The sequence below is a fragment of the Puma concolor genome, chromosome A2 (genome assembly GCF_028749965.1).
Source record: "Puma concolor isolate L17-30 chromosome A2, mPumCon1.1.hap2, whole genome shotgun sequence".
NCBI lineage: Eukaryota > Metazoa > Chordata > Mammalia > Carnivora > Felidae > Puma > Puma concolor.
In genome coordinates, this window is record NC_141668.1 from 146,214,194 (window position 1) to 146,229,470 (window position 15,277).

General features: G+C 36.5%; 1 protein-coding gene across 2 annotated transcripts in view; it reads left to right on the forward strand.

Moving 5' to 3' along the window:
• The window catches only part of DNAH12 (dynein axonemal heavy chain 12), a 219,043-nt gene that overhangs the window by 50,164 nt on the left and 153,602 nt on the right, over positions 1-15,277 (forward strand). For both annotated transcript variants that reach the window (XM_086697846.1, XM_086697845.1), the window contains 5 exons: positions 8,134-8,319; positions 9,975-10,175; positions 10,972-11,166; positions 13,589-13,710; positions 13,810-14,092. In XM_086697846.1, coding sequence (XP_086553972.1) covers positions 8,134-8,319; positions 9,975-10,175; positions 10,972-11,166; positions 13,589-13,710; positions 13,810-14,092 — 987 coding nt within the window. The remainder of the gene's footprint in view (positions 1-8,133; positions 8,320-9,974; positions 10,176-10,971; positions 11,167-13,588; positions 13,711-13,809; positions 14,093-15,277) is intronic.

Here is a 15,277-nt window from a genome sequence, read left to right on the forward strand (position 1 = left end):
AGTTTTAAATAATTTTTATTAACATCTGTTGTGAAACCAAAAATTGGGGGAACCCGTGCCCTATAATATGGTGCTGGAAACAAAGTTAGTGTTGGGTAATGTTGTTTGATTGCTTTCAACTTGAAAAAATATATTCTTATGTACTTATAATTTTATCATTAGCTTACAGTTTGTTACTAGCTTGTATTTTTTCAATAGATTATTGAGATATAATCCACATATCATAACATTTACTCTTTCAAGCATACAGTTCAGTGGCTTCTTAGAATATTCACAGTTTTGCAACCATCACCACTATCTAATTTGAGAACATCTTCATTATACCAGAAAGTTAGCCTGTAGCTAATAGCAGTCACTCCCCATTTCCTCCTCCTCCAAGACAATGGCAACTACTAATCCACTTTCTGTCTCTATGGATTTATCTATCCCAGACATTTCATATAAATGGAATCATATTATATGTGGCCTTTGTGACTGACTTCTCTCACTTAGCATGTTTTCATTGTTCTTCTGTGTTGTAACATGTATCGTTCATTCTTTTTAAGTTTATTTATTTATTTTGAGAGTGAGGGAGATGTGGGGGTTGCAAAGAGAGAGGGAGAGAGAGAGAATGCCAGCCAGGCTCTGTGCTGTCAGTGCAGAGCCTGACCCAGGGCTCAAACTTACGAACCATGAGATCATGACCTGAGCCCAAACCAAGAGTCAGAGGCTTAACCAAGTGAGCCATCCAGGCACCCCCCATTCTTTTTATTGATGAATAATATTTTACTGTATGGATGTACCACACTTTGTTTATCCATTCATCAGTTGATGGACATTTGCATTGTTGCACTTTTTAGCTCTTAGGAATAATGTCACTATGATTATGCACGTGCAAGTTTTTACGTGGACATATGTTTCACTCCTCTGGAGTATATACATAGGAGTGAAAATTCTATGTTTAACTTTTTGAGGAACTGCCAGACTATATTCCAAAGGGGCTTCACTGTTTTACATTTCCACCAGCAATGCACAGGAGTTCCAATGTGTCCACATCCTGATCAACACTTGTCTGTTGTTTTGAGTATAGCCATCCCAGTGGGATAAAGTGGTATCTCATTGTGGTTTGGATTTGTATTTATCTAATGACTAATGATGTTGAACATCTTTTACTGTGCTTATTGGCCATTTTTATATTTTCTTTAAAAATTAAAAAAAATTATTTATTTTTGAGAGAGTCAGAGACAGAGCATGAGTGGGGCAAGGGCAGAGAGAGAGAGGGAGACACAGAATCCAAAGCAGGCTCCAGGCTGAGCCCGATGCAGGGCTTGAACCCACGGACCACGAGATCATGACCTGAGCCGAAGCCAGACACTTAACTGGCTGAGCCACCGAAACACCCTAAAAAATTTTTTTTTTAATTTATTCATTTTTGAGAGTCAGAGAGAGACAGACCATGAGCGGGGGAGGGACAGAGAGAGAGGGAGACACAGAATCCAAAGCAGGCTCCAGGCTCTGAGCTGTCAGCACAGAGCCAGACGCAGGCCCTGAACCCACATACCGTGAGATCATGATGTGAGCTGAAGTCAGACACTTAACCAACTGAGCCACCCAGGCATCCCCGTTTTTATATTTTCTTTGGAAATGCATCTGTTTAAATCCTTTGCCCATTTTTAAATTGAGTGGTTATTTGTCTCTTATTTAATTGTAGTTTTTTTTTTTTGTATATTCTAGAGATAAGTCCCTTATTAAATATATGATTTAAAAAATTTGGGGGGCGCCTGGGTGGCTTGGTCGGTTAAGCGTCCGACTTCGGCTCAGGTCATGATCTCACGGTCCGTGAGTTCGAGCCCCGCGTTGGGCTCTGAGCTGACAGCTCAGAGCCTGGAGCCTGTTTCGGATTCTGTGTCTCCCTCTCTCTCTGCTCCTCCCCTGTTCATGCTCTGTCTCTGTCTCAAAAAAATAAATAAACGTTAAAAAAAATTAAAAAAAAAATTTTGGGAACACCTGGGTGGCTCAGTCAGTTGAATGTCTGACTCTTGATTTGGGGCTGGGTCATGGGATCAAGCCCCACATCAGGCTCTGCACCGAACATAGAGCCTGCTTGGGATTCTCTCTCTCTCCCTCTGTTCCTCTCCCCTGCTTACACACATGCTCTCTCTCTCTCTACAATGGGGGTGGGGGGGAAGAAAAAAAATTTCTCCCATTTATTCTGTGGATTGTCTTTTATTATTTTATTTTTTTAATATGTTTTAAGTATCAGGTTTTATTAAAAAGTGCATTTTGATTAATTTATGATCTAGGTAAGCTGTTAAGATATCAGTATACTCTCTGAGGCACCTGGGTGTATAAGTCTATTAGTGTCTGACTCTTGGTTTCAGCTCAGGTCATGATCTCACGGTTTTGTAAGTTCAAGCCCCATGTTGGGCTCTGCTCTGGCACCACAGAGCCTGCTTGGGATTCTCTCTCTCCCTCTGTCTGTGCCCCTCCCTCACTCACGCTGTCTCCCTCTCTCTCAAAATAAATAAATAAACTTAAAAAAATATAAAAAAAGATATCACTATACTCTCTGAAATAATAACTTCATAAATATTTAAAACAATTTTAAAAGCCTTTTTATTTCCTTCACCATTATTGTTTTACAATACACATATCACCTTGTGAATACAAAAAAAAAACCCTCTGGATGATAATTCTGCTACATGTAAAATACAGAATATATATATATATATATATATATATATATATATATATATATATATATACTTCTTTATTCTTAAAAACTATTTTGTTCTCCACACTGGCAAGTATAGAATAGAATACTCCCAAACATACTTATGTTAGGAGTAAAACTTAGAGTTATATGCAGTTTGTGCACAAATATATTTTAAAGAAATAGATCTCTGTTTGTTATTCACCAACAAAATTGTCATGAGAGTGTGGATAATTAATTTATAGCTTTCAAGTTTTAATTAAGTGATCATTTTCAAAACTCTTTTTAAAAACAAAATATTGATGGCTGTTTTCATTGTGATCTGTGGATTGTCTTTTAGGTTTTTTTGATGATGTGTTTTGAAACACAGAAGTTTTAAATTCTGATGATGTCTCATTTATATATATTTTTTTCTTTTGTTGCTTTTGCTTTTGGAAGACATGAAATCTCTTAAAGATTTTCATTTAGTATGTCTTTAGAAAAATCTTTCTTCCATATTTTCTTTGGATAAGGACAACCCAGGAATGGCCCCTTTGTGTCTATGATATTGCTGTTCACAGCTTTTGTTGATAGACCTAGCACAAACTTGGGAAGAATGTTGCGATATGCTGCATCTAGGACAGCAGCTCTTAGCTTTGCCTATCTAGGACAGCAGCTCTTAGCTTTGCCTATCTTAGTTATGCTGTGCATTTTTTACTTGTGTACCATATTCTATTTGTCCCTAATATCTTGGAATTTTTCTGAGAAGTGGAGCAACAATGCAGTATCAACTTATTAAAATACATTTTAAACCTTAGGCACCTGGGGGGCTCAGTCAGTTGAGCATTGGACTTCAGCTCAGGTCATGATCTCACAGTTCCTGAGTTCAAGCACCGCATCAGGCTCACTGCTGTCAGCTGAGTCTCCTTCTGATCCTCTGTCCTCCTCTCTCTCTGCCCATCCCCCCCTTCTCTCTCTTTCTCTCTCAAATGAATAAAAATTAAAAAAATTTTTTAAACATTAAAAAAAGGAAGCTGGCATTGCATTGAATCTTTAGATTGACTTGGGAAGATCGCTGTCTTAACAATATTAATTCTTTCAATATGTGAGCAAGGAGTATTTTTACTTTTATTTGGTATTCTTTAATTTCATTTAACAAGTATTTGTAATTTTTAGTCTACAAACGTTGCATTTATTTTATCAAATTTACTCTCGAGTATTTTGTATTTCTTGATGCTATTGTACATGAGATTTTTTCCCTCACTTTCAATTTTGGGTTGTTTATTGCTAGTTTATACAAACACAAGTAATTTTTGTATGTTGATGTTGTATCCTGCAATCTTGCTGAACTCATCTATTAGTTTTAACAGTTCTTAAATAAATTCCTTTTTGGGGCACGTGGCTAGCTCAGTTGGTGGAACATATGACTCTTGAGGTCAGGGTTGTAAGTTTGAGCACCATATTGGGTGTAGAGATTACTGAAATATAGAATAAAAAAAAGAAATGAATTCCATAGAATTTTCTATATACAAGATCGTGTAATCTGTAAATAGAGGTAATTTTATGTTTTTCTTTCCAATCTAATTGTCTTTTATTTATTTTTCTCACATAATTAGTGGCTTAGATATTGACATTAGAGTCTTACAGTTTAAAATTGTTGTTGTCCAGTTCACACAAATTGGCTTCTGCCTCTCAGAGAGAACACAATGTGGAAAGAGAAATTGGCTGTGAACAACTGGTTGTAGTACGAGGCAGAATAAGGCAATTCATAGGTAGAGGATGGTAGCATCCTCTGAAAGAATAGGGCACGGAGCAGTTAATTTTGTCATTTGGAAAACAGGTAAGGCTTTACTAAGGAGGTGACCAGAAGTGCAAGTATAATTTTGTTGGCCTTTGAATTGGATTGGGAAGAGGAAAAGATAAGTATTCTTTCTTTACCTTTGTTAGCAAATTTTTATTATCCAATACTTGGAGAATATATGTTACATATATGTAAGCTATGAAGAAAATGAACACCCATGAACCCTCCCCTCTTCTTTAAAATTAAAAGATCATCAATACTCTTGCATCCTTCTATGTAATCCTTCCCTATTTTAAGCCCTTTAATCTCCCTTGAAGATAAGTGTGTCATAAATTCTGTTTGTATTTCTCTTTTTTGTTGTTAATTCACATTTGTATGTAACAATTTATAAAAACATATCATCTGTATGTAGTCTTCTGTGACTTGATTTTCTTCACTTAACATTATGTTTCTAAAACTCATCCATGTCTTGGGAATGACTGTAGTCGTTCATTTTCACTGCTATATATTATTGCTTACTTATCTAATTTATTGATTTTCCTACTTAGAGTCATATGAACAAAAAATCCCTGCCCTCAAAGTACTTACATTTCATATTTCTTCTTCTGTGAAATGTCTATTAATGCCCTTTGACTCTTTTGTTATTTTTGTTACAGTATTTGTTTCCATTGTTTTTGTTGTTAATTTATATATTCTGAATAATAATCCTTTGTCACTTATATAATAATGAATCTATCAGTGTGTGGTATACATCTCTATTTAGATTTTCTTTCACATCACTTTTTTTTTTTAATTTTTTTTTTCAACGTTTTTTTTTAATTTATTTTTGGGACAGAGAGAAACAGAGCATGAACGGGGGAGGGGCAGAGAGAGAGGGAGACACAGCATCGGAAACAGGCTCCAGGCTCCGAGCCATCAGCCCAGAGCCTGACGCGGGGCTCGAACTCACGGACCGCGAGATCGTGACCTGGCTGAAGTCGGACGCTTAACCGACTGCGCCACCCAGGCGCCCCACACATCTCTTTTTTTTTAAAATAAGTTTTTTATTTTGAGAGACAGTGCAAGAGAGAGAAGGAAAGAGGAAATCCCAAGCAGGCTCCATGCTGTCAGCACAGAACCCAATGAGGGGCTTGAACTCATCAAACCATGAGGTTATGACCTGAGCCGAAACCAAGAGTCTGACACTTAACCCACTGAGCCACCCAGGTGCCCCAGGTTTTCTTTAACATAGTTTCTCCGAAATAACTTTACACAACTTTCATTTAATTTATCCCTAGGTACGGAGGCCTAGGTGGTTTATTTGGAAAAGCATGTGACTCTCGACCTCAGGGTTGTGGGTTCAAGCCCCACATTGGGTGTAGAGATTACTAAAAAAGAAATAAGCTTAAATTTTTTTTCAAAATAATTTATCCTACATACTTTATTTTGTTGTTGCTATCATAAATTCATCTTTTTGTTAATTATGTTTTTTATCTGTGGCTTGTATTCAGTGGTTCTTTTAACTTTCTTTATATTAATTTAATATCCAGTCATTGTACACAGACAACAATTTGCGAACAATGTTAGGTTTTTTTTTTTTTTTTTTCATTATACCCTCCAGGTCCATCCATGTTACAAATGGTATGATCTCATTCATTTTTATGTCTGAGTAATATTCCATTGTATATATACACCACATCCTCTTTCTCCATCTATTGATGGACACTTGGGTGCTTCTGTATCTTTGCTGTTGTACATAATGCTGCAGTAAACATAGCGGTGCACATATCTTTTTGAATTTGTGTTTTTGTTTTCTTTGGGTAGTTTTGTTTTTTAAATTTCTGTTCCCCATATCTTTTTTTTTTTTAGAGTATCTAAGTTTCTTCACATTTTATTATTTTATAATGCTAATAAGTGCCTTGTATTCTATATATAAAAACTAATTCTAGCCAACCTTGGATTTTAGCTTTTGATGAGTCATATATTGAGCCAAACACAAAGGAAAGATATCAGGAATAGATTTTGTAATTTTATATTCTTGAAAAAGAACCCTTTATATATCATGACTTACTTTAAGGATTCCAGTTAAGATCATTCTTAAAATTTTCCTTATCGAATTAATGTTTTTAGTTAAATCTCAGTAACATTTGAATATTGATCAAAATGAATTCCACTCATCATTCTTTTTTTTTGAAGTCACAAAATGATTTTATTAATAACACTTGTGACTTACTTAGTTTTTTTTTTAACTAAATAATTAATTTAAAAATTTTTACATCCAAGTTAGTTAGCATATAGTGCAACAATGATTTCAGGAGTAGATTCCAGTGATTCATCCCCTATGTATGACCCCCAGTGCTCATCCCACCCATTTAGCCCATCCCCTCATCAACAACCCCTCCAAGCAACCCTCAGTTTGTTCTCTGTATTTAAGAGTCTCTTATGTTTTGTCCCCCTCCTGGTTTTTATATTATTTTTGCTTCCCTTCCCTAATGTTCATCTGTTTTGTACCTTAAATTCCTCATATAAGTGAAGTCGTATATTTGTCTTTCTCTAATTTCACTTAGCATAGTACCCTCTAGTTTCATCCATGTGGTTGTAAATGGCAAGATTTCATCCTTTATGATGGCTGAGTAATACTCCACTGTATATATATCCCACATCTTCTTTATCCATTCATCTGTTGATGGACATTTGGGCTGTTTCCATACTTTGGCTACTGTCGATAGTGCTGCTGTAAACATTGGGGTGCATCTACCCCTTTGAAACAGCACACCTGTATCCCTCGGATAAACAACTAGTAGTGCAATTGCTGGGTCGTAGGGTAGTTCTATTTTTAATTTTTTGAGGAAACTCCATGCTGTCTTCCAGAGTGGCTGCACTAGTTTGCATTCCCACCAGCAGTGCAAAAGAGATCCTCTTTCTCTGCATCCTTGCCAACATCTGTTGTTGCCTGAGTTGTTAATTTTAGCCGTTCTGACTGGTGTCATCCCCATATCTTTTATGTATGTATGTATGTATGTATGTATGTATGTATGTATGTATGTATGTTACTTCGCTGGCTGGGACACTCAATACAATGTTGATTAGAAGTAGTAACAATAACTATGCTTATCTTCCTGATTTTAAAGAACATGTCCTAATGTCAACATCAAGAATGATGAACTAAGTGTTTTCACTTGATGTTTCATTTTCACCTCCAAACAGAAGTTACATTTTGGCATTTTGGTGCAGGCCATTCCCGCATTTATGTATGTAGGTGTGCGTATTTATAATTTATATTATATATTTATATATTTATATATATATATTACTAAAAATATTTATATATTTATGTTGATATATATATATAAAACAGCTTTGTGTTTCTATAATAATACCACACTTTTAATTAGCATAATTTTATCACATACTTTAATATTCTATGGAACATTTACTCCTCTTCTTTTTTGCTCTTATAATTTTCCAGGCTATTTCTAAATGTTTATTTGTGCAGATGAACTTTAGAATCATTTTGTTAGTTTCTCTTCTCCTCCAAATCTAATTAGGATTTTGATTGGACTAATCAAATATGTTAAATAATCTCAAGAAACGTTTATACTATTGAGGTTTCATCTATAAAATCTATGTGTGTGTGTCAGTCAAAAGAGTGACTCATTATTGTTTATACTTTCACTGTTAGGACTATATCCCAACTGTCTCCATCTTGTGCAATCCAGGAATGAGAGCTCGTCACTGGAAGCAGATATCAGAAATTGTAGGCTATGACTTGACTCCAGACTCTGGAACTACACTGAGAAAAATTTTAAAATTAAACCTTACACCATACTTGGAAAAATTTGAAGTGATAAGTGCAGGTGCAAGCAAGGTAAATATGAAGATCAACTGAAACACTTTATTTGATGAGTTTGTTAATAAAATAATCACAGTTTTTGTTGGGGTTGAGTGTATGGTACTGGATAGCAATGGGAGGAGTCGGGGGAACCTGACAGAAGACCGCTCTTCCCCCTCCCCCCACCCCACAAAGTGTGTGCTTCTATATTACTTCTTTGTCCTGAATCCAGGCTAGAAATGGCTCCTTTGACCTCTTCATGTGTGTGTTGGCATTTGATGTGTCTGCATTCTAGCAGAATAAGTACAGTCTTCCAGGGTTCTTAAAATATACAAAGGCATTTCAGACTATAGACTGCAGAAAGGCCACTTCAGAGAAGGTCCAGCAGCTATTTTATTCTGGTGTCTATTTTATTTTATTTTATTTTATTTTATTTTATTTTATTTTATTTATTTTTTTTTTTTAAATGTTTTTATTTATTTTTGAGACAGAGAGAGACAGAGCATGAGCAAGGGAGGGGCAGAGAGAGAGGGAGACACAGAATCCGAAGCAGGCTCCAGGCTCTGAGCTGTCAGCACAGAGCTTGATGCAGGGCCCGAACTCACGGACCGTGAGATCATGACCCGAGCTGAAGTCGGACGCTTAACCGACTGAGCCACCCAGGCGCCCCTCTGGTGTCTATTTTAATACTGGCAGCGGTAGTTTTCATAGCAAGTGAATTTTTTTTTTTTTTTTTTATTTTTTTTTTTAAATTTTTTTTTTTTTAACGTTTATTTTATTTTTGGGACAGAGAGAGACAGAGCATGAACGGGGGAGGGGCAGAGAGAGAGGGAGACACAGAATCGGAAACAGGCTCCAGGCTCTGAGCCATCAGCCCAGAGCCTGATGCGGGGCTCGAACTCCCGGACCGCGAGATCGTGACCTGGCTGAAGTCGGATGCTTAACCGACTGCGCCACCCAGGCGCCCCGCAAGTGAATTTTTTAAAACTACACTATTATTCTTTTTTCAATTTTATTTTTATTTTTTTAAATTTACATCCAAATTAGTTAGCATATAGTGATATAATTAGCATATATAGTGATATAGTTAGCATACAATGATTTCAGGAGTAGATTCCTTAGTGCCCCTTACCCATTTAGCCCATCCCCCCTCCCATGACTCCTTCAGTAACCCTCAGTTTGTGCTCCATATTTATAAGTCTCTTATGTTTTGTCCCCCTCCCTGTTTTTATATTATTTTTGTTTCCCTTCCCTTATGTTTATCTGCAAAACTACTATATTATTCTTAGGAATTTTTTAATTGTTTAAGAAATCTTTTTCAACCTAAAGACAGTTACAGTGTCACCACAGATTATGTTAAGAGAATTACTGTGTAGGGGTGCCTGGGTAGCTCATCGGTTAAGCGTCAGACTTTGGCTCAGGTCATGATCTCACAGTTCGTGGGTTCGAGCCCCGCATTGGGCTCTGTGCTGACAGCTCAGAGCCTGGAGCCTGCTTTGAATTCTGTGTCTCCTTCTGTTTCTGCCCTTCCCCCACTCACACTCTGTCTCTCGCTCTCAAAAAATAAATAAAACATTAAAAAAAAAAAGAATTACTGTGTAATGCACTCATCACTGGATTCACCAGGGAAAAGTTGGTACAGTAAATAAGACCTTTCTTCACTAACTCATTCTTTCTTTTCTCCCTTTTAGGAATTTTCACTAGAGAAAGCCATGCATATAATGATAGGAACCTGGGATGATATTGCTTTTCATATAACTCCATATCGTGATACTGGAGTCTCTATTCTTTCTTCAGTAGATGAGATTCAGACTCTCCTTGATGATCAAATTATAAAAACTCAGACAATGAGAGGCTCACCTTTCATCAAACCATTTGAAAAAGAGATCAAGGTATGTCAAATATGATAGTTTCCGGTTATTTATAAAAGCTATAAGCTTGGGGTGCCCAGGTGGCTCAATCAGTTAAGCGTCTGGCTGGATCTCTCAGCTCCAGTCTTGATCTCAGGGTTGTGAGTTCAAGTGCTGTGTTGGGCTCTATGCTGGGTATGGAGGCTACTTAAAAAAAAAACAACACCCAAAAACTGTAATCTTATTACATATATATTAGTGCGGAAATAAGTCAGTTTGTGGATAGCTTTGGGTGAAATATAGGAACGGATATTTAAAAATTAATGTGGAACCATATAGAACAGATCTGAAACATTAGCACCCACAAGATATGAGTAGCACCCTCACTTCAACAGTTGTGACAAATGTAAATGTCTCTAGACATTGTCAAATGTCCCTTGAGGTGGAGGGTGAAATAGTCACCAGGTTGATAACCACTGGTATACAGCAGGGTATTACTGGATGCTTTTCAGACTTGGGATGATTCCCTAGAGATTAGGAGTTTAGTGTAAGTAACTACAGTCATTTCTGATGGTGAGTTCCAATGATTTAGGAAAACTTTGGACTTCCTAGAGTTTTTCTAAGTCCATGTGATACCCATAAGTGACGTTGAGCTGTTTTGCATTGATTTAAAAATAACAGTGAATTTTTTTTATTTATTTATTTATTTATTTATTTATTTATTTATTTATTTATTTATTATTTTAAAATAACAGTGAATTTTAAGTGAATATTCCTTGTTGTAATTTATGGGTTTTCTTTAATGATTGGAATTTAGTACAGTGTGCTTTTCATTAAGGCCTGGGAAGACCGTTTGATTCGAATACAAGAAACGATTGATGAATGGTTAAAAGTACAAGCTCAGTGGCTGTACTTGGAGCCCATTTTTTGTTCTGAGGATATCATGCAACAGATGCCAGAAGAAGGGCGTCAGTTTCAGACAGTAGACAGACATTGGAGAGATATCATGAAGTTTTGTAAAAAAGATCCCAAGGTGAAGTGTTTGTTTTCTCTCTTACAAATAAAGAGGACCTTTCATTTTGGCTATTAAAGAAAGCATTTGTTTTTGTTGTTTTTTTTTCTGATTACAAAAACAAAACCTGCTCTTTGAATACAAACTGGAAAGTTCAGAAAAATATAAGAAAGCACAAAGCATTAAAATAATTTTACTTTTCAATTCTTATAATAAACTACTTGTAACTCTAACAGTGGAGCTGACTCACAAATGTACATTTAACTCACTTGACTATGGCACATACTGACTGCTGTTCTTCTCTTGTAAAATGAAATAAGATAGAGAAAGGAGTAGCAGGGAGAGAGAGAGATAGAGAATGAGTATAGGTGATTCACCTGATATTCCACTTAATGACTCTATATTCTTGGGAGTGATAGGAATAAAGAATCTGCAATTTTGGGATGCCTGGGTGGCTTGGTTGGCTGAACATCTGTCCGAATTTTTTTTTTTTTTTAATGTTTATTCAGTTTTGAGAGAGAAAGAGAGACAGAAAGAAAGGTGTTGTGAGCAGGGAAGGGGCAGGGGCAGGGGTCAGAGGATCTGATGCAGGCTCTGATCTGTGAGCAGTGAGCCTGATGTGGGGCTCAAACTCAACCATGAGGTCATGACTTGAGCCAAAGTTGGAAGCTTAACCGACTGAGCCATGCAGGTGTCCCAAATGTCCAATTCTTGCTGTCAGCTCAGGTCGAGATCCCAGGATCGTGGGATCAAGCCCCATGTTGGTTTCTATGCTGCAGGGAGCCTACTTAAGATTCTCTATTTCTCTGCTTCTGCCCCTCTCCCCTGCTCAAGCACTCTCTCTCTAAAATACTTTTTTTTTAATTAAAAAAAAATTTTCAATTCTCTCAGTTGACCTCACTTGCTATGTGTCTCTCCTGGTAACTATAGCACCTTGTTGAGTGTGATTCTCATGTTGAAAGACAGACTATGTATTTTTCATGCACATAGTATGCATAGTCCATAGATAAGCATCCACTTTTTTAATCTGTCATTCAACTTAAGAAATAACAATTTGTTTCAGTGCTGGGTGAAAATTAGTCATACTGGACTTCTTGAGAGTCAACAGTACAGTGAAATTTATGAGTTTTGAGGATTTTGTCTTACACATTGACTTTAGAACCTTTGTGAAACATGATTTGTTATAGACCAGAAGTCAGTATATTTTTTCTGCAGTGGACCAGATGATAAATATTTTAGACTTTGTGAGACAGGCAGTCTTTTTTTGCAAGTACTTAACTCTGCCATTGTAGTAGGGAGAAAGCAGCCTGAGACCATACATAACTGAATGGATGTGTCTGTGCTACAGTCAACTGTTTCTGGACAGTGACATTTTCACATGCCATGAAATATGATTTTTCTCTTAATTCTTTCAAAATTTTTTAAATTTTAAAACATTTTTTAATGTTTATTTATTTTTGAGAGAAAGAGACAGAGCATGAGTGGGAGGGGGCAGAGAGATAGGGAGACACAGAACTGGAAGCAGGCTTCGGGCTCTGAGCTTTCAGCACAGAGCCCGACGCGGGGCTCGAACTCACAAGCGGTGAGATCATGACCTGAGCCGAAGTCAGGTGCTTAACCAACTAAGCCACCCAGGTGCCCCTCTTTCAACCTTAAAAAAAGTTTTTTTTAATGTTCATTTATTTTTGAGAGACAGAGAGATAGAGAGAGAGAGACAGAGTGTGAGCAGGCGAGGGGCAGAGACAGAGAGAGACAGAATCCGAAGCAGGCTCCAGTCTCTGAGCTGTCAGCACAGAGCCCGATGCAGGTCTCAAGCTCAAACTGTGAGATCATGACCTGAGCTGAAGTCGGACACTTAACCAACCAACCTGAGCCACCCAGGTGTCCCAATTCTTTCAACCTTTTAAAAGTATGAAAATAATTCTTAGTTCACAGGTCGTACAAAAACTGGCAGCATAGTGTATTCATATATCAAAACATCAAGTTGTATACCTTAACTATATAAAATTTTTGTCAATTATACCTTATAAAGCTGAAAAAAAAAAAAAAAAAGAAAGAAAGAAAGACACTGGCAGCAGGTTGGATTTAGCCCATGGGATACAATTTGCCAACTCATACTGTAGATTAAGTTTATAGTTGATGGTTATAAATGTAAAAATTAAACCACATACCATCCTAACAGACTTTTCCCACATCATTCAGAACAATATAGGAGAAATGAAAATGTGCATGAGAGTCATAACTTCTCATTTGTAACTTGCATCCTTGGATAAGAATATTTATGATTTATTGAATTATAATAGTTATACATTACAAAAAATTTACAATTTTCATAAGCCTTTTGACATTTCTACATTTTTGACATATACCATAGATTAATGCATAGGTCTTATAATTATATCTGGTATGTAAGTGCTGACCTGAACAAATGTGTATCTTTTAGGTCCTTGCTGCTACTTCTTTAACAGGTTTATTGGAAAAATTGCAGAACTGCAATGAACTTTTGGAGAAAATTATGAAAGGGCTCAATGCGTATCTTGAAAAAAAACGGCTTTTCTTCCCTCGGTATGATGGATAATTAATTGTGCTATAATTAAAATTATTTTCTGATATGTGATGAATTAATTATAACTAAAGCATTTGTATTTGCATGTTTTTCTCTAGTTTTTTCTTCTTATCTAATGATGAAATGTTAGAGATTTTGTCAGAGACCAAAGATCCACTAAGAGTTCAGCCTCATTTAAAAAAATGCTTTGAGGGCATTGCTAAACTGGAATTCCTTCCCAATTTGGACATTAAGGCCATGTATAGCTCTGAAGGGGAGCGAGTGGAACTGATTGCACTTATTTCCACGTCTGCAGCGCGAGGTGCTGTGGAAAAGTGGCTCATTCAAGTGGAAGATTTAATGCTCCGGAGTATTCACGATGTGATCGCTGCAGCCAGGCTGGTATGTTTCCTGAGATTTAATGTACACCATATATTCTGTGAATGCTTTCTTTTTAGGAGGTTTTGAATGTGTGCTGGTAAATTAACACTTACAGTTCTTACTGTGTAAAACCATTATTTTTTACTCTTTGTTTCTAACATTATTAAGATAATGATATTAGTTAAGAATTGATAACAGTATATAATTAAGTGCTACAAAAGACAATAGGTGTTATGAGAAAGAATAGGCAAGGTATATATAATTTAGAATATGGAGAGGGGGACGTTTCTAGTGATAGGTTCTTGGAGGAAGTGAAATTGAAAGTGAGACCCAAAGTAGGAATTCACCAGATAAAGAGAAAGTAGGAGAACATCTAGGTAGTCTGTATACAGCCCCTGGGATCAAAAAGAACCTCAGATGGGGGTATTAAATGAATGGTCTACTGCTGTTTACACCTAAACAATTGCTTAGAAACTGGAAGTGAGATGAACAAACATTAAAAGAGGGTATATAATATTTGAAAAAAATGTTTTAACACCTGAGCACTACATGTAATTTACTTATGCTAATCCAATTAACCTAATCTACTATTAATATTGAATAATAAAATTCAGTATATTTCTGTCTTTAGGACCACAAAGGAACAGTTATGTAGTTAAAAAAAGAAGTTATTTAAAAAAATGTTTTTAATGTTTTTATTTATTTTTGAAGGAGAGAGAGAGACAGAGCATGAGCGGGGGAGGAGCAGAGAGAGAGGGAGACAGAATCCGAAGCAGGCTCCAGGCTCTGAGCTGTCAGCACAGGACCTGATGCAGTGCTCAAACCCACAAACCATGAGATCATGACCTGAGCCGAAGTCGGACGCTTAACTGACTGAGCCACCCAGGCACGCCCCAAAAAGTTATTTTAAAAGGCATTGCAGCTTTATAATCCAGCGACTCACTTTTTATGAGTGAGGTATCCATTTTCCTTCATCCTATAATGCTCATCTTACTACAATGGCTATTGTATTCAGCTTCAGGGTTCCTGAAGATAAATCTTGACTTTTTCTCCCCCTTTTCCATTTGTGATCCCAAACAGATTAAAACACATAGGAAAAAAAATCAACATTATCCATGAAAGTATTTTCTTTATTAGTACAGAAATATTTTTTCTATGTATCTGGCAATAGCTCATACATTCTTTGAGACTTGTCATTTGTTTTTA